The 25,014-nt window shown below is 43.1% G+C and overlaps 1 protein-coding gene across 1 annotated transcript in view; it reads right to left on the bottom strand.

Annotated features, from left to right (window-relative positions):
• Positions 1-25,014, bottom strand: part of LOC115463326 (transient receptor potential cation channel subfamily M member 6-like) — a gene marked incomplete at its 5' end in the record, with an annotated part of 108,891 nt that overhangs the window by 82,061 nt on the left and 1,816 nt on the right. The window contains 3 exons of the mRNA XM_030193730.1: positions 5,184-5,358; positions 5,857-6,108; positions 23,982-24,110. Coding sequence (XP_030049590.1) covers positions 5,184-5,358; positions 5,857-6,108; positions 23,982-24,110 — 556 coding nt within the window. The remainder of the gene's footprint in view (positions 1-5,183; positions 5,359-5,856; positions 6,109-23,981; positions 24,111-25,014) is intronic.

Below are 25,014 nucleotides of genomic sequence, written 5' to 3'. Positions count from 1 at the left end.
CAATTTCTTAGCCAGAGGAAATGCCTCTCTATCACTACCAAGGTCAAATTCTTTGCTGAAGCCTTAACCAAATTGTACTCCAAGTTTATGACATCCTCAGAAACTTGTGTCATGGTTTCCCCCAGGAAATCCGGAAGTCTTTCTGCCCAGCGAAAACATGCTTGAGTCACATAACCTCCTCAGATGACTGCTTACAATGCTAGCACAGAGATCATAAAGGATCTCTTCAGGAGTAGAGGAGTAGCCTAGTGGTTAATGAAGCAGGATATGATCATGATGAACTAGGTTTGATTCCCACTGCTGCTCCTTGTGACTCTGGGCAAGTCACTTAATCCTCCATTGCTCCAGGTACATAATAAGTATCTATATATAATATGTAACCCACTTTGATTGTAACCACAGAAAGGCAGTACATCAAGTCCCATCCCCTTTCCTTTCCATTCTTGGATCCTTTAATGCAGCTCCCCCTTCAACAGGAAGTGCCAACTTCTTGGTAACAACTGTGACCAGCACCTCCATTTTTGGTAACCTAAAACTCTCCAAATCCATCAAAGAAAGTTGCTAAATGTGAGCTGTGGCTTTGCCAATTCTCAGAGCTTCATCAGGGGACTACAATTCAGCCTACACCATCTTTTTGAGATCTTCATTATATGGGATGGTTCCAGTGGTGTGCTGGAGCCGGCTCGAACCGGCTCGCAAGAGCCGCTTGTTAAATTTTGACAGCTTTTGCAAGCCGTTTGTTGTTCGGGGTGTGCCGGCTCCATTGCACGAGGTAAGCATGGCATGAGGGTGCCACGCTTACCTCCCCTCCCGCTCCCATCCATGTCTAGCGATATCCTTCGTCCCCACCCTCCCCTGCCGCTCCCATCTGTCAGTTTCAATTACCTCCCTCGAAGCGCCGCCTTATTTAAAGCCCTGCTGCCCGTCTCCAGCTCCCTTCCCTGCTTGCTTCTGAGTTCGCGCCCTTAGTCCCGCCTTCTGGCGTCATTCTGACGTCATTTCCTTTTTCCGCGAAGGCGGGACTAAGGGCACAAACTCCTCAGAAGCAAGCAGGGAAGGCAGCTGGAGACGGGCAGCAGGGCCTTAAATAATGCAGCGCTTCGAGGGAGGTAATTGAAACTGACAGATGGGAGCGGGAGGGAAGGACATCGCTAGACATGGATGGGAGTGGGAGGGCAGGGGAGGGAGGAGAATTAATGGGCATGGATGGGCAAAGGGAGGCAGGGGAGAGAATTGCTGGGCATGGATGGGCAGAGGGGGGCAAGGGAGAGAATTGCTGGGTATGGATGGGCAGAGGGGGGCAAGGGAGAGAATTGCTGGGTATGGATGGGTAGAGGAGGGCAGGGGAGAGAAGAGAGTTTCAGGACATGGATGGAGGGGAGGGCAAGAGAAATTCTGGACATGGATGGAGGGGAGGGAAGGGACAGAGAAGAAATGCTAGACATGGAGGGAAGATAGAGGAAGGAGATTAGATGAGGGAAAAGGAAGTGAGGAGAGAAACTGCACATGGATGGAGAAAATAGGCAGAAGCTGGATCCACTGTACAGTCAAGTCTGCGGAGGACCAGAAATGAAGAAGAAAGGAGGAAAGAAAAGAAATAAATGGAAAGGAAGCCCTGGAAACGGAGTCAAGGGAACAGATAGAGAGCAGCAGAATCAGATACTGGGCCAGCATGATCAGAGAAACAAAGTCACCAGACAACAAAGGCAGAAAAAAAATAATTTTATTTTCATTATAGTGTTTGGAATATGTCCACTTTGAGAATCAGGTGCTGAACGTTAAAAGTTTATATTTATTTACTTATTTATGGCATTTTATCCCATATTAAACATGAATTAGATTGGAACCTGGGATCATATTTTTTTTTTTCCTGGAGAGAGTAATGCATTGCCCCCCCCCCCCCCCCCCCGGCTATAGCCAGCTCTGGTAATTTTGGGGGGGGCGCAGAGGTGGATGGGGGGGGGGCACAGTGGTGGATGGGGGGGGGGGGGGCGCAGAGGTGGACCGGGGAGAGAGCCTGTTGTTAAAAATTTACCAGCACACCACTGGATGGTTCACACAGGCTTCCACTTTCAAAAGTGGATCTCCTTTTTTAGTTACCAGAGGCTCCTCATGCAACAAACAAAGCACCCATTGAACTTCAGTAATCAAGAAGGGAAGCTCCGGTTTACAGAACATGAGAACTACAGTACAGTCTTCACTCAGAAGAACCTCTGAGCTTCCAGCCTCTAGGTCACCCTCCCAATCAACTTCCTTGTCTAAAACCTCATCCAGAGGTGTCAAAGAATCCTCTGAAATTAAATCATCCAGATCCTATTTTTCTGATAAGCACTGCCTCTTGACCCCGGAGGGCCCCTCTTTGTCTCTGGCAGTCGTGGGCTCTAGAGAAGAGGGAACTGGCAAGCTTTGTTTCATACAGAAGGCCTGGAGCAGTAATAATACAAACTACAGGAAAAAGCAGAAGAACACCAGAATCCTACCTCTACAGCACTAGAAGTTCATCTGAAATGTGCTGTGTAGAATTTAAGGCACGGAAAACTGCAGTGCTTTTCGCCAGCATGCTTTCCTCTGAATCCTGCTGGTGCAACTCTGCTGACTGGTCTGCACTTCCACAGCCGCCCAAGCTGACTTTAGAGCACTGCCAAGAGTCCCCCTGCAACCAGCAGATCTAACTCAGTGCAAATGTGGCAAAGGTTGATAAGTGCAGACACCACGCGCAGTCCCATACAAGTACAGTGGCGTAATTTCTCTGAAGAGGCTGCCATCTTGACTCAACAGTCCATGCAGTGCCCAGCAGAAAGAATATCTCCACCCTGAAATGAGAGCTAAGCCATAGGGAAAAGAAAACCCAACTCTGAAGGTTCTGCCTGAGCACCATTTCAGTAAGAGTACAGTGCACTTACAACTCTTCTCTCTTTTTTTTTTTTTTTGGCAGCTGTTTCCTTCTGCTCTTGGGAGGCACTCAAGGAACCCCTCACAGTAGCGGAGGAGAGGATCGAGGCACAGGACAACTCCCACAGGAGGCTGGGGGGGGGTTGTTTGACATGAATAATGTGAATAAAGGAGTGTGCACTCCCAGGACAGGAACACCAGGCTTAGTTAGGACCCTCACAATAATAACTTTCTCCTGTTGTACTTTATTTTTACCAAATTACACTCTTTATTTATTTATTTATTTATTTATTTATTTATTTCCATATGGGGCCAAAAGGGTGTACCCAAACAAAGCCCAAGTCGACGAGGGCTGTACAGGTACTCACCTACCATCTGCTCAGGAGAGACTGAGAAATACTGGTAGGCTCTGGGCTGCACTAGTGTTTATATCACTCAATAGTTCTCAATCTCCCATCTGCTGGTAGGAAGGCACATACCACTTGTCAGGAATGGTCTGGAGAGATGATGAAGAATGTTTTTTATCCTTATTTGAGAGGGATTATTTAGGATTTCGTAAACTTTATGATGTATACATAGATAGATAAGATAGATATAATATAGGCCCAATATTCGGCAAGACTCATCTGGGTAGGAGATGCTGCTACCCGGATAAGTCCTGTTGATGGGTCATACCTGGATATTCAGTGGCCCTACCTGGATAGTGCCAATGAAAATCCAGGAAACCACCTCAGCACAATCTGGGCAATGCTGGGGTGGTCTGAGTATAACTATCAGGATAAAGTCAGGATAGCAGGCTGAATATCACTGGTACCCAGATAAATGCCAACAGCTGGAATTATCTCAAATAAGATATAGCAGGATTAGAAAAGGTTCAAAGAAGAGCAACCATAGTAACATAGTAGATGATGGTCCATCCAGTCTGCCCAACAAGATAAACTCATATGTGCTACTTTTTGTGTATACTTTACCTTGATTAGTACCTGTCCTTTTCAGGGCACAGACCGTGTAAGTCAGCCCAGCACTATCCCCGCCTCTCAACCACCAGCCCCACCTCCCACCACTGGCTCTGGATGTTGAGAGCTTAGAATTTGCCTCCTTGGGTCTTTCAGAGGGTGTCTCCCAAGTCTTGCTTGCTTCCAGAAAAGATGCCACAAAGAGGTGTTACTCTTTCAAATGGAGGAGGTTTCCCGTCTGGTGTGACAGCAAGGCCCTAGATCCTCTTTCTTGTCCTACACAGACCCTGCTTGAATACCTTCTACACGTGTCAGAGTCTGGTCTCAAGACCAACTCCGTAAGAGTTCACCTTAGTGCGATTAGTGCTTTTCATCGCCGTATAGAGGGTAAGCCTATCTCTGGCAGCCTTTAGTTGTTCGCTTCATGAAAGGTTTGCTTTTGTCAAAGCAACCAAAATGATAAAGGGAATGGAACTCCTCTCATATGAGGAAAAGGCTAAAGAAATTAGGGCTCTTCAGCTTACAAAAGAGGCAGCTGAGGGAAGATATGAGGTGTACAAAATCCTGAGTGGTGTAGAACAAGTAGATCAATTTTCAAAAAGTGAAAAGAATGGCAGACACGCAATGAAGTTACATGGAAATACTTTTAAAACAAATAGGAGGAAATATTTTTTCACTCAATGAATAGTTAATCTCTGGAACTTGCTGCCCAAGGATGTGGTAACAGCGGTTAGCGTATCTGGGTTTAAAAAAGGTTTGGACAAGTTTCTGGAGGAAAAGTCCATAGTCTGCTATTGAAACAGACATGGGGCAGCCACTGCATACCCTGGGATTGGTAGTATGGAATGTTGCTATTATTTGGATTTCTGCCAGGTATTTGTGACCAGGATTGGCCACTGTTCGAAACAGGATATTAAGCTAGATAGTCCATTGGTCTAGCCCAGTATGGCTATTCTTATGTTCTAATTATACCCAGATATTTAGCTGCTGTACCTGGGTATGGCCTGGTACTGAATATCCAGCTGTAAAAAGCCTGTGGTGGTTGACAACACTGACCACCACAGGCTGAATGTCACCTCCTACGTTTTTGTGCATCACTAGAACAGCATTAATGTAGTTTACCTTTTAGTTTGAGGGAAAGAAGGAGAATGGAGGTGATATAAGCGGTAGGGGAGGGTCAATTCAGCTCCAATACCAGAAGCATTTGAGGGGGTGCCACCTCCTACACTCTCCCCAAATTACACCTATATGAGGCAGTTTATGAAATGCAAATGTAGTATTCTCATTTTCAAGTCAAAAAATATTTTTTCATGGGATATACGTCACTGTACCTACCATCAATTTCACCAGCATACACTTCACCAAACATCATCCAGTATGGCTGGAATACAATATCTCGAGCTAGAGTCCAAGATGGCGGCTCATCTGGTGAGAGAATCGCCTTCCGGGCCACTCCAAAGCTGAACAATACAATGGCCATCATAACCACAATATGCAACATGTTGGCTGTCTGCCAGAAAAATATAAACACAATCAGATGTCCTTACATACAGCTGCTTACTTACAGTAGTACATATATCTAATATACAATTGCATCTTCTAATATATCATCCTAAGATGATGGGCTCCTTTTACAAAGCTAGTGCTAGTGATGCTAGTGATTCCAGCGTGGCAAATGTGGCAGAGTCCATTCAATTCCTATGGGTTCATCAAATTTGTTGAACTGGAATCACTAGCACGGCTTTGAAAAATGAGACCTATATTTGTAATAGCAAAGCATGCTTGTATGTCTATCCGGTACTGTTAGTTTACCATTTGTTAATTCTATCTTACAGGGATACTCTCTTTTGGAGTTTACACTGATATAAGATGGGATTTCATTGGTAAATGTAAAGAGGGTAGACTGATGCTAGGAATGTTTCTATGCAAGTGCACCTGATCTTTAGCTTTTAAACATAAATAGTATATTGATGCAGGAGTGAGAATACTGCTGGAAAAACTGACTCACCATTTTTCCAATCATTGTCAAGTATGGGCCTGCACGCTGATTCACTGCAAAAAAGTCCAGGAGTCGAGCATACCAGAATATAATATCCAGGCAGTATATGAGCCTTCCTGCTGTTTGTATGTCTGTATCACCCCAACGTAAGCCAAAGCCAGTAACAAATAGAACAATGGCTATAGAATCAGTAATATTCCAGTACTCGTTAATCCACACCTTCACCTTATGGCTAAACTTTCCCGGCTCAGACATAAATACCTAAAACACAAAGGAAAAAATAAGCTTAAAAAGAAAAAATAGCCCTGCAGATAAACTTAGCTACTTTAATCCCTCAAATGGCACTGCTTATTTTTCCTGTTCCTTTGAACTTACAGCTCAAATGGAACTGGCTCCTACTGTGGCTATGCAATCATAGGTCATCATTTCTAGCTACTCATGCTTTTCTTTCCATTTTACAGAGATGCCAGCTATCCAGTTCCAGGCTGGAGATTTTGGGCCAGTCCTGGTTTTGAACTTCCATTCCAAAGGAGCGTGGGATTTGTGGTGCCTCATCCTGCCCACTAAAATCAGTGCTGCAAGTTTCATAATGCATCACGATGAGATGGTTAGAAATCCAGGACTGGCCCAATATCTCCAGCCTGGATCTGGGTAACTTGGCATCTCTGATTTTAACTCTTCTCTGTTTTCCATTTAGCCCAGCCATTGCACTGACAGTCTTCTGACAGAAGATACAAATCATGGGCTTCTCCAGTACAACAGGCATGCCCACCAAGTCTGGCTATTTAGGTGTCACTACTGCACAATGGTCAGGATTTTCTTTCCCCTCCAACCAACCCCAGGTAGTAGCCAAGCCTGGAACCAAATAATGGGCAGCAAAAAATGCAGTTGAAGCAATAACTGACAACAGATTATAAATGGGTGAGATTGTGAAACAAAGTAGAAAGGAAGCATAAGGTATGATGCGATACTACATATACATACTTGATCTTGATTTGTCCTTGCCATTTGCAGGACATAGAACATATAATAGAGAGTTGCATTGGGGACAGAAATTTCACCCATCCCCACTCATTCCTAATGGAATCTAACCCATACCCACCCGTACCCACTAAGATTCATTCCATCCCACCCATATCCGCAGGAGTCGATGCTATTATTTACTTCCTCGCAGCTCTCTGTTTCCTCCGAACCCCAACAGCCTCCCATGGTTTTTTGGATGGTATTCACTATTCAGCCAATGTGTGTTCCAAGCCTCAGTCTGGTGCTCCAGCTGCCTCTCTGGGCATTGCAAGCCTCATTCTGGTGCTCCAACTGCCTCTCTCCATACATTCTGAACCTTATTCTGGTGCTCAAATTGCCTCTCTCAGTGCATTCCAAACCTCATTCTGGAGTCACCAGAGATTTTGACTACACTCCTGAAGGAATCCCATGGTAACTTCTTCCATTCCTGCAGGAATCCCACGGCAACTTCTTCCATACCCACAGGATTCCTGCAATCCGCATTCTTGTGCAGCTGTCTACCGTAGAAGTCTGCCCAGCACTGGCCTTTTTCTCCAACTACTGAAGCTGTCATTGAAGCCCCACTCAAGCCCATCCAGAACAATCCAGCCATGATCAGTGCACAGACTGTAGAAGTTTGCCCAGTACTGGCTTTGCTTCCCAATTACTGGAGATGCCACCTCAGCACCGCTAAGCTTGTTTGGTTCCATTCTCTTTCCATACAGGATTCCTGTTTGTTTATCCAACATATTTTTGAAATGTTGCTCCTCTTTATATTAAAAAAAATAGGAGAAGATACTGGCAACCACAGGCTATTTAGACTGATCTTGGTGGTCGGTACATTAACGGAATTGTTACTAAAGGAAATAATATAGAGATACATCTTGAGCCCAACAGTTTGCAAGATCCATGTTAGCATGTTTTTCCTAGAAAGAAACAATGTCAAACAAATCAGATCAATTACTTTCACTGAGTGGTCAGAGAATTAGGGAAAAAAGACTGGATATAGTACGCTTAGATTTCAGCAAAGCTTTAACACTGGAGGTATATCAGTAACCAGAGAAGCCTAGCAGTGGGTCCCACAGTGGTCAACTGAATTAGGAAATTACTTGATAGATAGCAGAAAGTGACAATAAATCTAGAACACTCCAAAAAAAGAAGGGCTATCAGTGTAGTGCCTCAGGACTAGCCATAAGGCTGTTTCTGTTCACTATATTCATAAATAATATTGCTGAAGGGCTGTCAAGGAAAGCTTGTCTTCTGAATGGAGCTAAGATATGCAACAATGTGTACACCAAGAGTAGCCAAAATGAGGAATGACTGGAGAAACTTTGAGAAGTGAGCATGTGCTTGGCAGCTAAGTTTAAAAGCAAAAAAGTATAGTTATGCATCTGGGAAAAATTCAGTAGACACATATTTTAAGTGAACCAATCAGAAAAGAGATCTTAGGGTAACCTTATCTGATTACATCAAGGCAGTGAAACAAAGCAACACAGCAGTGGCCAGAGCCAGAGGAATGCTACAAAGCACTGTGTGCCAACACACAAATGGAAATAGTAATGACCCTGTCATTAGTGAGACCTCATGTAGAGTGTCCAGTTTTGCAGACCATAGCATGAAAACGAGAGTATAATTATGAAATTTGGAAGAAAACACTCTCCAAGTTATAGAATACAACATATCCCTCAATCAGATATGAATGAATCTCTTAATTACTTGTGAGACATGACATCCTCCTCTGACATCAGCGCCTTATATACACAGGAAGAAATGGGAGCATGCTCAAGTAGAGATGGTCCAGAGAATGACTAACAAAATGGTAAAAGGTCTGCACCAAAAGCCCTATGGGTTAACAGTTAAGGAACTAAAAATGTATACCTTATGAAAGAGAAAAGAGGAGATATGATCAGAAACTCACATATTTCACCATCTCCCCGTCATTCCCCATTTATTTTTATTTGAGTGCTACAGCTTTTCCTCTCAGCTGGGCTGAGGTTCTGGCCATCTCCTAGCCCCAGTCTGAGGTGACTAGTTACAGACTCTATGTGCAGAAGGCAACAATTCTTTTCTAAGCAACTGAACTGTTAGCTGGATGTTCTTTGTTTATTTGGATTTTGCTCACACCTTTTACAGTAGTAGCTCAAGGTGAGTGATCATAACATGATCAAGTTGGAGCTACTATCTGGGATGAACCTGCAAAGAAATCTACTGTATCTGCATTTCATTTTCAAAAGGGCGACTATAATAAAATGAGGAAAATGGTTAAAAGGAAACTAAAAGGATTGGCTGCAAAGGTTAGGACACTAAATCAGGCGTGGACATTATTCCATGTATTTGCAAAGGTGGAAAGAAGAGAAAACTTCAGCCAGCATGGTTAAAAGGTGAAGTAAAAGAGGCCATTCAAAGAATGGAAAAAGGACCCAAATGAACAAAATAAGAATCAACATAAGCACTGGCAAGTCAAATGCAAAGCATTAATAATAAGGCTAAAAGAGAATATGAAGAGAAACTTGCCGAAGAGGCTAAAACTCACAGTAACAACTTTTTCAGGTCCATCAGAAGCAGACAGCATGAGAGGGAATCTGTGGGACTGTTAGATCACAATGGAGCAAAAGGGGTGCTCAGGGAGGACAAGGCCATAGTGGAGAAACTGAATGAATTATTTGCTTCTGTCTTTATGGAAGAAGATGCAAGAGATCTGCCTGTACCGGGATTGGTTTTCAAGGGTGATGATGTGGAGGAACTGAAAGAAATCTCCATGAACTTGGAAGATGTACTGAGCCAAATGGACAAATTAAAGAGTAGTAAATCACCTGGACTTGATGGAATACATCCAAGGGTACTCAAAGAACTCATGCATGAAATTGCTGATCTGCTGTTAGTAATATGTAACCTGTCATTAAAATCAACTATAGTACCTGAAGATTGGAGGGTGGCCAATGTGATGCGATTTTTAAAAATAGTTCTAGGGGTGATCTGGGAAATTATAGACCAGTAAGCCTGACGTCAGTGACAAGCAAAATAGTAGAAACTATTATAAAAAATAAAATTACAGAACAGGTAGACAAACATGGCTTAATGGGACAGAGTCAGCATTGGTTCAGCTGAGGGAAGTCTTGCCTCACCAATGTGTTTCATTTCTTTGAAGGTGTGAATAAACATGTGGATAAAAGTGAGCCGGTTGATGTAGTGTATTTAGATTTTCAGAATGTTTTTGATAAAGTTCCTCATGAGATACTCCTGAAAAAAAATTAAAGAGTCATGGGATAGGAGGCAAGGTTCTGGTGTGGATTAGGAATTGGTTATTGGACAGAAAACAGAGGGTAGGGTTAATTGGTAATTTCTCTCAGTGGAGGAGGGTGAACAGTGGAGTGCCGCAGGGATCTGTACTGGGACCGGTACTATTTAACATATTTATTAATCATATAGAAATCGGAACGACGAGTGAGGTGATCAAATTTGCAGATGATACAAAACTATTGCAGGAAGACCTTAGGAAATTGGAAGACTGGGCATATAAATGGCAGATGAAATTTAATGTGGACAAATGCAAGGTGATGCACATTGGAAAGAATAATCCGAATCATAGTTAACTAATGGTAGGGTCCATCTTGGGGGTCAGCGCTCAAGAAAAAGATCTGGGTGCCGTTGTAGATAATACACTGAAATCTTCTGCTCAGTGTGCGGCGGCGGCCAAAAAAGCAAATACGATGCTAGGAATTATTAGGAAAAGGATGGTGAATAAGACCGAAAACACTATAATGCCTTTGTATCGCTCCATGGTGCGTCTGCACCATGAGTATTGCTTTCAGTTCTGGTTGCAGTATCTCAAAAAAGATATAGCAGAATTAGAAAAGGTTCAAAGAAGAGCAACCAAAATGATAAGGGGATGGAACTCCTCTCATATGAGGAAAGGGTAAAGAGGTTATGGCTATTCAGCTCGGAAAAGAGACGGATGAGGGGAGATATGACTGAGGTCTACAAAATCCTGAATGGTGTAGAATGAGAAGTAAATCGATTTTTTACTCGTTCCAAAAGTACAAAGACCAGGGGACACTCAAGGAAGTTACATGGAAATATTTTTTCACTCAACAAATAGTTAAGCTCTGGAACTCTTTGCTGGAGGATGTGGTAACAGCGGATAGCGTATCTGAGTTTAAAAAAGGTTTAGACAAATTCCTGGAGGAAAAGTTCATAGTCTGCTATTGAGGCAGACATGGGAAGCAATTGCTTGCCCTGGGATTTGTAGTATGGAGTGTTGCCACAATTTGGATTTCTGCCAGGTACTTGTGACCTGGCTTGGCCACTATTTGGAAAACAGCATACTGGGCTAGATGGACCATTGTTCTGGCCCAGTATGGCTACTCTTATGTTCTTAACTGTTTGCAGTGTGGGCAGGCATCCATGAGGAGAACAGGGTTGAGGTACCAGAAGCATAACTTCTGGGAGTCAGTGGCACTCGTCCTTTTCTCACGGCCATGCCTTCTTTTTTTTAACCTGGCTTTGGATGAAGATATTCTGAGAACTGTGATTGTCCTGGGGGTCTTCGAGAAGGGAATACAAGAGATCTTCAGAGGCCTGTGAGTTTTTTGGAGCCTTGTTTTGGTGTAGAAGATTGGAGAGCAGAAGAATTCGAGCATTTGGAAGGGCAAATAAAGTATACTGAAGAAGGAAATGAGCTGCAAACTCCTATGCTATTCTTCAAACTTCACTAGACCTTTCCTTTTGTTTTCTATCCCTTCCACTGTCATATATTTAGGTTTTATCTGCAATTAGTCCTTCTGCCATTATCACAAAAAATGTTAAACACCTGACTATCCTACCTATGCGGTATACCACTGATAACCCCTCTTTTCTCAGTGCAAATTTTGTTTACCCCCTCCGGAGTGTTCCCTGGATTCGAGGCAGGGGGCTCACCTGACAGATGCCCCCTAGGCCAGCTCTGTTATTCCCCACCTTTATATATATCTAGCGCCTAGGTGCCTCCACCAAAGGAGAATGGGTATTTACAATATCTCAATAAATTCAACTCTGTCAAATTTCTCACTGCTTTCTCTCATTACTAAGCTCTATTCTCTTTGACAGCCTCCCACAACTACCTCAAAACCTCTCACACCTCTGTCATCTGTGATCTATTCACACTGACAGAAATAACAGAACTAATTCTCAAACACCGTCACCCCTATGTCATCTGTGACCTGCTCACTCTGACAGACATCACACCAGTGGCGTTCCTAGGGGGGCTGAAACCCGGGGCGGATCGCCGATGCGCCCCGCCCCCCGGGTGCAGCGCCCCCCGGAACAGCACGACGCCCCCCCCCCGATCCTCCGGCGAATGAACCTCCCCCCCCCCGGGTGCACGCCGCTGGGAGGGGGGTGCCGCGCGCCTGCCGGCTCTTCATTTTCATGCTCCCTCTGCCCCGGAACAGGAAGTAACCTGTTCCGGGGCAAAGGGAGCATGAAAACGAAGAGCCGACAGGCGCGCGGCACCCCCTCAGCGGCGTGCACCCAGGCAGACCGCCCCCACCCCCCCCCCCCCTTGGTACGCCACTGCATCACACACCTACCTTCCATCCTCAGCCAAAGAAACAGCCCTTGATATTTCCATGCTCAGAAAATTCCTCCTCTTTCTTCACAGCTCTGTTGCCATGCAGAAGAGGAATTGATACATTTGCTGTCAGCCTCAAGGAGTTTTGATTGAGGAGACGGCATGATGTCAAAAAGTTGAAGCCACTTAGGTTAGTCTGAGTTTCCCCTTCCCAGCGCAGCCGTCATTGTGCGTACACTCAAAACAAAGCAAATAAACCTATGAGCTGCTGCATCCATGTTGTCGTTCTTTACTGTTGGTAGCAGGGCCAGCCCAAGGCAAGATGCTGCCTGAGGCGGAGCTTGCATGACGACCCCCCCCCCCCCCCCCCAGGGCGTTTTCCTGATCATGGTGACTTTCCAAACCCAGCAGTGACAGCGATTCCCATACGCTGTCCTCCCACTGCCGGCACCCGTCTCTTCCCTTTACATTGCGGCTGCCTGAGCAAAACAGGGAGTTACTTCAGGCAGCCGCAGTAAAGGGAAGAGGCGGGTGCCAGCGTTGGCCGGGGAGCGTATGGGAATCGTTGCCATTGCCGGTTTTGGAAAGTCACTGTGACCAGGTAAAACACCACAAAGCTGCCCTTCGAGATGCTGCTCCTAAAGTGTGCCGCCTGAGACCCCGCGCCTCAGGTGGCCTAATGGTCATTTTATTTAATCTCACTTATATCTTCAAACATGCTGGCTTGTGCAGCATATGGATGTACACAGAGGAAGTATAATAACGGAATAACATTTCACAGGTAGAGTAGTAATTTGTTATGAATCGTAATTAGTATGTCATTTGGAGGGGCTGGTTATAGGGACACCCTAGCACATGTTATATTCTGGCAGAGATTGTTTTTCTCCTGGTAAAGAGCTACTAAAACAGATTTTTTTTTTGTTACATTTGTACCCCGCGCTTTCCCACTCATGGTAGACTTGATGCAGCTTACATGGGGCAATGGAGAGTTAAGTGACTTGCCCAGAGTCACAAGGAGCTGTCTGTGCCTGAAGTGGGAATCAAACTCAGTTCCTCAGGACCAAAGTCCACCACCCTAACCACTAGGCTACTCCTCCACTCTATACCTGACTATTAATCTACTTGTTCACTTATGAACATTTAATGCAATACCAATTTGTATTTCCTCCTGCCGGAAATGGCGAGATTCCTGTGGGTACTGCGAGAATCCCACAGGCATCCACTCCAGGTCTGCAGGGATCTTGCAAGGATGGACCCAGAAATGCATGGTGATATCAGCTTTGCCTCCCCTCCCCAAGCCGCAGGGTGCCCTCCCAGCACTTACCTCAAGCCACGCTGGTGGTCTAATGGATTCTTCGGGGCAGGAAAGATTCCCACTCTTACCTGTCCGCTGCCGCTGACCCTCTCGCTGTTGCCGCTTTTTTTAAATGGCTGCCGAGACTTCCAGCAGCGAACTTGCAAGACTTCCATGGTAGTGGCAGCGGGCAGGAAAGACTGGGGATTTTTCCTGCCCCGAAAAAGCCACTAGACCACCAGGGTGGCTTCAAGCATGTGCCGGGAGGCATCCAGGGCTGGAGGGGAGGTCTGGAGTCATGTGTAGGAAGGAGGGAGGGAGGGAGGGAACTGTGAAAAGGCAAGGTTAATATATGTTTGCCCATCCTCACGCAGCCATCATCACTGTACACTCAAAACAAAGCAAGCAAACCTATGAGCTGCTGCATCCATGTTGACGTTCTTTATTGTTGGTGGCATTTTTATTTAATCTCACTTATATTTTCAAATATGCTGGCTTGTGCACACAGATGTACACAAAGGAACTATAATAATGGAATAATTGTACATAGGTAGAGTACTAATTTGTTATAAATTGTAATCAGTGTGTCATTTGGAGGGGCTGGTTAAAGGGACACCCTAGCACTGTTATATTGGTGCAGAGATTGGTGAGAGCGACCAAATAAAATTGTATGACCCCTGAAGGTGCAGAATAATGATCCACTATGGAGACTCCACCAGTTCGTGACCCCAAATATTGGTTTTGTGGCCTCACTTGGGATCACAACCCACAGTTTTGGAAGCTCTGCTCAAAAGCAGCTTGTAACTTCAATATGACAAAAAGTTGTATTATTGTTGTTGCAATACTTCTGTGAGCTTCCTGGCAGTGTGCAGTCATTTAAAACAAACACTTCCACACAAATTGAGCTTCCAGAGACTGTCTGAACACATGGGCAACCTTCAAAAATATGATTACCAAATGCTACAGATTAAGAGTGTGTTACAGCTGAATAATGGGTTATAGTATAACTACATGTTACTTTCTATATCTTGTTTTTCATTCATGTGTAACAAAATTCATTGCAAATATCTTGGACTTTTGTTTTTGATAATCAAAGGAGGGTTGTAAACTGATAAGCAGTAAAAGTTTTACTCTGAAAGGTAAAAGTACCCCACAGCAATTTTCAGCTTCAGTAAGCAATTGTGTAAAGAACCTCTGAAAGGTAATAAAAATTCCTTTACATATCACAAGGTTCCATCATTGTTATGCGAACTGATAAGAAATCTACAGAACAGAAATTCTGCAGTGTGAGATGATTAACTTTCCCCGATAACATCTAGAGAAACACATCTGCATGGTCACACATATCAAGCTACTCATTAATTAATCAATGGCATGTGTTAGATCTGGCATTCTACATAATCTTGTCCAGCGAACCATGACTGCTAAATAGAAGCAATTTCCTTGTACACTAAGGATTCCAGGTCCTTGGGCTGCATGTTCTTCAACCACAAATTTCACACCACAAAGCTTCCTGTGGCACTTTATACTTCCAGATTTGTTTTGTCATGAAAGAACTTCACAGAGCCATTCTGTCAAGCTAATCACTCAGTCCCAACACTCTAGACCAGTGATTCCCAAAACTGACCTGGAGGACTCCCTGGTTTTCAGGATATCCACAATGAATATTTATACACTAGATCTGCATACATGTTTTTCTCATGGATATTCAGATTTGGAAACCAATGGTCTAGACTACCACAGTCTGCGTTTCGTTCTTAACATTCTAAGGGGTCCTTTTACTAAGGTGAGCTGAAAAATGGCCTGCGCTAGTGTAGGCGCATGTTTTGGGAGTGCGCAGATCCATTTTTCAGCACACCTGTAAAAAAATGGCTTTTAATTTTTGCCGAAAATGGACGTGTGGCAAAATAAAAATTGGCGCGCATCCATTTTGGGTCTGAGACCTTACCGCCAACCATTGACTTAGCGGTCTCTCGCGTTAACCATGCAGTAATCGCCTACACGCATCAAGTCAGAGTTACCACCTGATTTTCACCGTGCGCCAGAAAATAAAATATATTTTCTGGCACGCGTGGCGGACGTACGTCAAAAATGAAATTACCGCATGGGCCACGCGGTAGCTGGGCGGTAATTCCGAATTGATGCGCGTTGGGTGCGTGTAGGTACCTACATGGCTTAGTAAAAGGGCCCCTATGTGATAAAGGTGAACGCTAACCTTGGCTTAGTGTGTGTCTCACGAGACTGAGAAACATATTTCTGGTTCAACATGTGTTTACTTAGTTTCAGTTTTCCCTTTTTAAGACTTTTATATTGTAGTTGACCCAACTTCTTACTTAAGAGCTGATGCCATCACCTAAAAGGGAAATTTATCAAATACGCAGGTTGATTTGCAACTTTCAGAAAACGTTCTGTATAGTTTACATCAACAGCAGTCCAACTGCCATACCAACTACAACATTTCAATAAAATGAATTAAATACTGCACACAAATTAATGTGATAATTTTCCTATGCAGGCCATTGATAAGGCCTCACTTGTAGTACAGTAATCAGCATTAGAGGCTGCATCTATAAAAAGGCCTGAAGTGGTTCTGAGGAAAGCAACCAAAATAGAATGGGATATGTATAGCAGCATACAGTTCCAGCATTATTTCAAGGCTGCAGAGAAGATATTGTGTTATAAAGAAAGCAGGACATTTTGCTATACTGAAGGAATTCTTCAATATTAAAATTAAGGGAAACAAAATTGAACCACAATCTGAGTTATAGGTTTGCAATGGATTGACTGCACATATGCTCAGCTTTGATGTAGATGTCTGAACTGCCCACTGTTGCAGTGGGTGTGGAAAGTTGGAAGGTGGGGGGTAGAGGAAGAGCATTTCAGATATGCTTGGAGATGAATTATGCTTTAATGAATTTTGCAAGAACAAAAAAAAAGTGGTCTAATAATAGGCTAAAGTCAAGAGAACTAACAGAAAACTCACACAAATCTTATAAAGATAGTTCACAAAAATATCAAAAAACAATTGTGGGGACCCATCAGGTAGCCACATACAGAGTATGTATGACCTCATATGCCAAAGCCTCAATTTCACATCAGTCTATATTTTTTTAAATAAACATATTCAATTCAATGCAGTACAGAATCAACTCAATTCAAATTGTATAAGTAGGCCAATTTTCATAAGTACTTATCTCTCAGCTTCTCTTAAATCTTCCACACACAGGAGAGTTTCCGACGTAGCACTATGTTTTGCATCACTCCGTAAGGGAAGAATTCTCTGCAACAGAAACTGTCAAGCATCAGGCACAGCATCTTACAATATTAAATCAAAAACAAATGGTCCACAGCTTACAAACTTTAGTCACTTCAGGCACTCCTCCCATAGCTAAAGGATGGCAGCCACATCTGATGTTTTAAGCTCTCCTTTGTGTGGAATATATAAGAGAAACTGAAAGATAAGTACTTATGAAGATTGGCCTATTTACACAATATGAACTGAGTTGATTCTTTACTGCACTGAATTGAACTGAATATATTTATTTTTTAAAAACATGGACCGATGAGGAATTGAAGCTTTGGCATATGAGGTTATACATACTCCATATCTGGTTATCTGATGGTCTCAAAAAAATGTTTTTTTTATATATGTGTCAACTATCCTTATAAGATTTGTGTGATTTTAATGAATTTTGCAACAGAAGTGATGTCTCAACTGGAGTAAAAGAAAGCTGGAGGCCGCTTTTGTGATGCTATATGACAATGTCCGTAAAATAAACTGACCACAATGGATCATTGTTACAACAGAATGCAACAGTGATGTGCCTAAGCACGGGTCTGTTCCAGCAAGTACTGACTGAAGTGTGCTATAATGGCATGGGATGTCCTCCCTTATGCCATACTGTTGCCACTCACATCACTCATTACTCTAATTTAAATTTTGGAGGCTACTCCATGCTCAGAATTCAGTATAACTATAACATCACAAACGGGTAGAAAAATACCAGAAGAGGTATGAGAAGAAAGCTGAAGACCTAAATATGTGAACCCTAGAGGAGGGGAGAGACGTTAAATACTTCAGTAATATTAATAGACACACACATCTTTTCCAACACAGGTCTACAGAACTAGAGGAAATGAAATGAAGTTGCAAGAAAGTAAATTTAAAAGCAACATCAGGAAACACTCCTGTGGAAAGTGTGGTGACTGCCTAGAATGATCTCCTGTTGGAAGTTGTGGGAACAAAAACAGTGATGGAATTCAAAAGATGTGGACTAAACACAGAGGATCCTTATGTAGCAAACTGGTGAATTGCTGTGTATCTCTGAAGAAAGAAAATAAACTTTTCTTCCCAAATCTTGCTGAATACCTCATGTGATGACCTGGCTTATTTTTCTTATTTTTTTTTCAATATTTATATTCCACCTATAATCTAGGTAGATTCCAACAAAAATATACACAATGAAAATATGGCACACACAAACACTGATCTCCCTCCTGCTCCGGGTAGTTCTTACAGCTGCCAAAACTCATCTCCTCCTCACATTTATACACTAACAAAAAAAGGTTTGTACAAATAAATGAATTTTTAAAAGTTTCTTAAACTGTGCAGTATCCTGACATCATCGCAAAATTCCTGGCAGTGAATTCCACAACAACGGGCCTGCTACCAACAAAGCAGTGACCCTTGTAATAGCACAACACACCATCACCACCTCTGAATGATTAGCCTCATAGCTGTCTCTGATCTGGTTGTATAAGATCTATACAGAACACAAGGGGTTATTATGGGGCTCGTTTCTGAAACAGTAAAACACCCCCAAAAAATGGCATAACAGGCAGATATATCTATTTCTTGCAGAAAATGTCTAAAGAATATAATCAAAAAAAGAAAAAAAATGCCCAAGACTGCTAGTTGTTTACAAGAAGACATTCCCAGAGTGGGTGTTTCATGTGTCTTAGATCCATGTGTGATTTTGCTGAGTTGGAGAGTAGAGAGGTGGAAGTGAGAAATAGTGGACAGCTGTTGAGTGCTTCGTAACCTTTGTGTTTGCCCTTGTCTGAACATTTTCATCTTTACAGTTTCTGCCAATGAGTCCTCTGTGTCTCACCTCCTCAAGTCCTTGCCCATACCTGCTACCCCCCCCCCCCCCCCCAGTCACACTCATCCCTACCTCTGTATCTCATTACCTTCCCTCACCATCCCCAAACCCCCACACCTCCCATTCTACATCCCTACCTGCTTGTCTTCTATCTCTCGGTGTTCCTCTGTTTGTCCACTCCCAGTTTGTCACTGTGCTTTGTGCTGCTGCTGTGTGGGAAGACTGTCTGCTGGTACTGGGAGAGTGAGTGTTTTGTGCTGCTGCTGTGTGTGAGAGGACTGCTTGCTGGTACTGGGAGAGTGAGTGCTTAGTACACTGCACTCAGACCCCCCCCCCCCCCCCGAGCACTAAGGAGACCTATAGAAATAGAATATCATTTCACTCTATGTACATGCACGTCATGTGTGATGCCCAGGGGGAGACTGTAGATCTGTGTGCCTGCTACCCAGGCTCCACCTATGATGCCTACATGCTCCAGCATTCAGAAATCTACTGCATGTTTGACAGAGGGGAAATCACCGACGGCTGGCTCCTATTTAAGCAGTACAGGGATTCCCAAACCCCATACTCTCCTCCCCCTAACCCCTCCCAATCTTCAATACACTACCTCCTCCTAGATGCCCCCAGAACCCAGAACTGCCTAGATAGTGGGAGAGACAAGAATTATACAGATGTTCAAATGTTTGAAAGGTATTAATTTACAAGCAAACCTTTTCCAGAGACGGGAAGGTGGTAGAACTAGAGGACATGAATTGAGGTTGCGGGGGAGGGGGGGGGACGACTCAGGAATATTGTCAGGAAGCACATTTTCACAGATAGGGTGGTAGATACCCTCAAATGCTCTTAAGTGGGAGGTGGTGGAAATAAAAATGGTACGGAATTCAAAAATGCATGGGATAAACACAAAGGAATCTTTATAGACGGCATGGAACCAAACAACCTTAGCGGTGATCAGATGGCAACACAGTAATTGGAAGCAAAGCCAATGCTAGGCAGACTTTATGGTCTGTGCCCTGAAAATGGCAAGGACAAATCAATACCAAATATACATACCTTATATTATGAGTTTATCTTGTTGGGCAACTGGTCTTTATCTGCTGCTATCTACTATGATATTATGTCCATAAGACAGAGCAGTAAATATTGATAAACTTGAAACTTAATAAACCATTACCCCACCTCCACAAGGTCACCTTACCAGCCAATATATACCCATGTCTATGACTCTGGTTCCCTGCTCAGGTGATAGAGGTTACCTCCAGCAAACCTGGTTCATGATTTCCATAGTCCATCCCGAAAATGAGGCAGAGGAGAAGTACAAGATGTGTTTTGTATCCTGCAAAATTTTTAGTTTGTTCGATTAAAGACCCTCTTTAAATATAAGCTAACCCTCCACCTATTCAATCCATCCTATCACTGCAATATAATTTGATATATTCCAACTCTCCCATCTTATTTCTTAGGCTTCTGGAATTTGCATACGGACATTTCAAACAATGTTTGTTGCTCCTATTTACACCTTGCTCCACAGTTGACAGTTATAATTTACAATCTCATAGTACTTGGATGGAACAAGGGGGAGGGGTATCCCTGATGGAGAACATGGAGTGGGGGAGAGTTATGTGAGACAGAAGGGGAAATAAGGAGGAAGTGCAGGATAAGCTAGTGGGTGGAGAGGAAGCTGCACTGGAAGATGTGACTGGTGAGGAGCAGGCCAGTCAGCAGGGAGACAAAGAGGGTCAGGAGAGGAATTGGAAGATCAAGGAGTTGGCAGTGAAGCTCCTGGACTGCACTGAGATTAATAAGTGTTCTGGGGCACAGGAGAGAGAACAACTGCCTAAGGTCTAATGCCTGGGATAAAAAAAAATATGGTAGGTAAAATCAACAAGTCCATAATCCATACATTGCAACCATCTATTAATATTACAGATGTAAACTGAATCCAGTACTATGCACCAAAAATAGTTACTGAGATAATCCTACCAAAAAGGACACAGGTCCTCCTTAGAAAAACACGTTGAAAGAACATAAATCAGTACATGCAGAAGGGTCCCTGACAGGTAGGTTTCTCAAAGGATCAAGATCACCTAAGATTATGAGAAAGATTCAAAACATCAAACTGAAATATGCTGCATTAACTGAAGATCTTCATATGCTCCAATAATAAACTGAAAGAGGTATCAACATAAACTATTTAAAGAGAACTCAAACCATCTCTATGGGGAACTAGAAAACAGCAAAAGTACAGTGAAAATGCCACCAATTAAAACCGAAACAGAAGGTTTTACAGAAATTTATACAAGGACCCTATGACTACAGCCGAGAAGCAGAATAATTGTCCAGTATATGAAGGAGTTTGGAAAAAGGTAGACATGAAAGCTACGGAATGCCCTGAAGTAACAACAGAAGAACTGGAAAATAGGTTAAAAAGAGTCCCGAAACTGGAAGAGACCAGACCCAAATGCCCAGCTTTTGGCTAAAACATTTAACATGCCTCAAGACCTAGCAAATGGCAAATCAATAGATCAGGAAGCCAGAATTATCACAGTAATGACTAATAGCAAGAATAGTTCTCCTTTCAAAGGGAAATCTAAAGCAATATCCCCAAGAATTACACACCAATAACTTGCCTACCTACCATATATAAACTGATCACTGCAATAGACACCAACAGAATAAGCCAGTCACTATCGATTCCAACAACATCATAGCAATACATCAGAAGGGGCAGTACAAGGAAAGTATATGCAAATAAAGACCAGTTCATAATGAATAAATCTATTACAGGCATGCTAAGAAATGCTGAAATCTCAATATGGCATGGATTGATTACAGGAAACCTTTCATAGTATCTCATTCTCATGTATAATAAATTGCCTTGAAACGTACAAAATAAACTCTGGATTAGCTGAGTACATTAAATTCAAGATGAAAATATGGCAAATCATACTTGATCTGAAGAATAAAGATGGACAATTTGTGAGTCCTAATATCAAGGTCCTAAAAAGTTAGCTGCAAAGTTCTGAACAGAAGGGCACAATAAAGGCACTGGAAACTTTGTAAATATTATACCACTGCTATACCAGATAAGCAATGGGATCATGACCCTAAGAGAATTATGGAGAATGAAGAAATTACTGTACGATCACCTGGGACATCCCAATTCCAACCGATAGAACGTTAGAAGCAAGAAAACCATCACTGTGGTAACATCGGAACAGCATTCATTATAAGACTTCAGTTCCAAGCCATTATTCTGATAATCAGATGGAAAGGAAGAAGATCCTTCAATACCAAGAAATGCATTCAGAGATCAAGATAATGTGGAAGAAACAAAAAGAAATATTTCCCACAGTATTGGGAAACACAGGCTTCATTGAAAAGAATTTTAAAGCACACCTGGATAAGTTGCCTCTATGTATGTTACATCTTATGAACTCCAGAAGAAACCTCCCTTTGGCATGATGAAAGTACTATGGTGAGTTTTTGCAGTACATTTCTGAGACAGAGATCATATTCCATATGCACTGGCTTAGAAGTTACATTCATTACTGTCATGATATGGACAAAACTTACCTATCTGGAGACACTGCATCCAAGAGGATGGAAAAATGTATAGAAAGTTTCCACTAAAAGCAAATGAATTTGGTACTTCAAAATAAAGACATAGAGGACGTAACCTACACGAAAGAGCAGTTAAAACCCTGGCCACTTTATTGGGCAGATTAGATAGGCCATACTTGTCTTTATCTGCTGTAATTTACTATGTACCCTGCAGAGACAGAATTTCTAGCCTCTGGGAGTGAGAATCATTGGCATTGTGCATTGGTGACAGCCCAGACTCAAGGTGCATGTGTACCATGCTTTGCAGGGAGCTGCTTTCTGTGTCACAATAGCCAAGGGTTGTCATTATAATTGCTGAGCTGAGCAAGATGGGGAGGGTTAAAACATTTGGGAGGAAAAGACTTGGATTTTTGTAAATGAAGTCTTATGACATGCTCTACTAGAGGCAAGCTCTGACTGAGCTGAAGGCCCAAGGAAACGGTCTTATTAAACAAAAAACAAACAAACAAAAAAAGGAATAACTGCAGACTAGAAATTTACTTCACACTCAAGCACAGAATAAGAACAAAACATTTTCCTATCATAGTTTACTGGTCACCTCTAAAAGATTGCTATGTACATATTTGCATTTTATTGGATATGAGGCATAAGGTTATGGCCTAGGAGAGAAGATTGAGTTTCCTGCCTGTGAAAGCTGAGTGCACTGCAGAGACGATGTGCTCATTTGCAGCAAGGGTGAGATGTCTTGCTGAGAGTGAAGTGCTTAAAGGTAGGGGGAAAAAAAAGGTAGTGGAATGTAGTGTTAGCATTGTACTATTAGAACAAGCTGCATGTGAGCACAGCGTACTACACACAGTAGAATATCCAGATCTCAAGGGTTTGGGTGGGGCTTGGGGGTGGACAGGATGGGCATTTCCTTCCTGCCTGATACTTCCCCCCCCCCCCCCCAAAGGCAGTACATTGTCTGGCAGGGATCCCAAAGCACCGCTAGCTGAGGAGTCCTCTCCGTAGTCCCCCGAGCTGTCTCAACCCCATGGCAGCTGGCAGTGCATTTCCAGCCACTGACACATGCAGCCCCCCCCCCCCCCCACGCATGCTCAGTTCAACCGGCATCCCTTCTTGCACGCATGCACGAGAAGTGCAAGGTGAACTCAGCATGCATGGCCCCTGCCCACCCGAGCCCATCAGAGGGTACACCACTACTGCCACAATGGAGTCCCAGATTCAATTCTGGTATACAGATTCCTGGTCCTTAAACCTGTCAAGGACACTGCAAAGACAGTATCCATAGACTCCACGAAGATTGACCACTTTGCTACATCAACACCTACTGACTACAACAAGAGTGCACTTGTACCAGGTTCTAAAAGGAACCAATGTCCTTTGCCCTTGGTCAAGAACCAGTACTTTGACAGCCAGGCTGCCTGCATATGAAGGATCACAGTCCCAAAAACTTCTGGCCCAAACTCAGCAGCAGCAAAATACCAGACAATAAACAGAAAGCTGGGAGGAGAGGAAAGTACACACCACATTTAATTTATATAGAAGGATAATTTCTCTCTGCTCATGCTAGCTGTCACAATGCCATGCATGGTCTTTTCAGGATTTCAAAATAAAGACTCACCTCACGGATTTTCTCCATTGCTGTGGTGAAAATGTAGATGATGACATACCATTCTTGTGCGCTGGGCTTGGACTCCATTTTCACCAACACAGTGTATGTGAACAACATGAGGAATGATAAATAACCCATCTACAAAACACACAACACATATTACACACAGTCCATATACATAGGACATGACACTAGAAAAACTTACTAAGATACTGACCAAGGTAGAAAAGAGAATGTTCAAATTTTAACACACAGTCTCATCCTCTAATGAATGGTGTGTAGCTACATAAACATTAGCAAAGGCAACTGCTATTCTTTTCTCGTGGGCATATCTGTGAATTCCTATTTCATTTCGGTGCTGATGAGGTTTTGCAGCGCTTCTGCATATGCCTTCCAGCACCCTCAGGGGTGGTTCCCAGATCTACCCTGACCCATTGAGCCCTCTACTCCTGCTAACCCGTGCTCCATTCAACCATGTGTTAGAAAGCATTTACCATACCTCAAGACCACTCTCTGCCCATTCTCTACTTTTGTCACCTTACCAGCCATTTTGGTCTTTTACCCACTCCTTGGGTCTTCAGCTACAATGTTTTCTTCCTTTCATTCAGCTAGTTCCATTTTCTGTGAGCGCATCTCATCTTTGACACTGTCATCAGCCCTACTCCATACTATCCTGCTCCTTCTCCTCCTCTCAGCTGGGGATATCAATCTCTATCCTGGTCCTCTAAAACAACTCTCACCCCATCTATGCATATCAAACCACAACTCCTCTAACCTTATTCCTTTTCCTCTCCTTCCTCCAACTTCTCTCCCTTTCCCGTGTGCCCTGTGGAATGTCCATTCTGTCTCTAATAGCTTACTTACATTCATGGCCTCTTTATCTCTCATATTCTTCATGTTCTTCTATAACCGAGACTTGTCTTTTCCTGAAGACTCTGCTTTAGTTGCTGCCCTCTGTCATAGAGGTTTCCTTTTTTCCAATACACCTCACCCAGCTGGCTGTGGCAGTGTGTGTGGGCTACTCACCTCTTCCTATAGGTTT

The sequence above is a fragment of the Microcaecilia unicolor genome, chromosome 2 (genome assembly GCF_901765095.1).
Source record: "Microcaecilia unicolor chromosome 2, aMicUni1.1, whole genome shotgun sequence".
In the NCBI taxonomy this organism is placed as follows: Eukaryota; Metazoa; Chordata; class Amphibia; order Gymnophiona; family Siphonopidae; genus Microcaecilia; species Microcaecilia unicolor.
The sequence above is the reverse complement of the archived record's forward strand: the minus strand, read 5'-3'. Positions and strand labels throughout refer to the sequence as shown.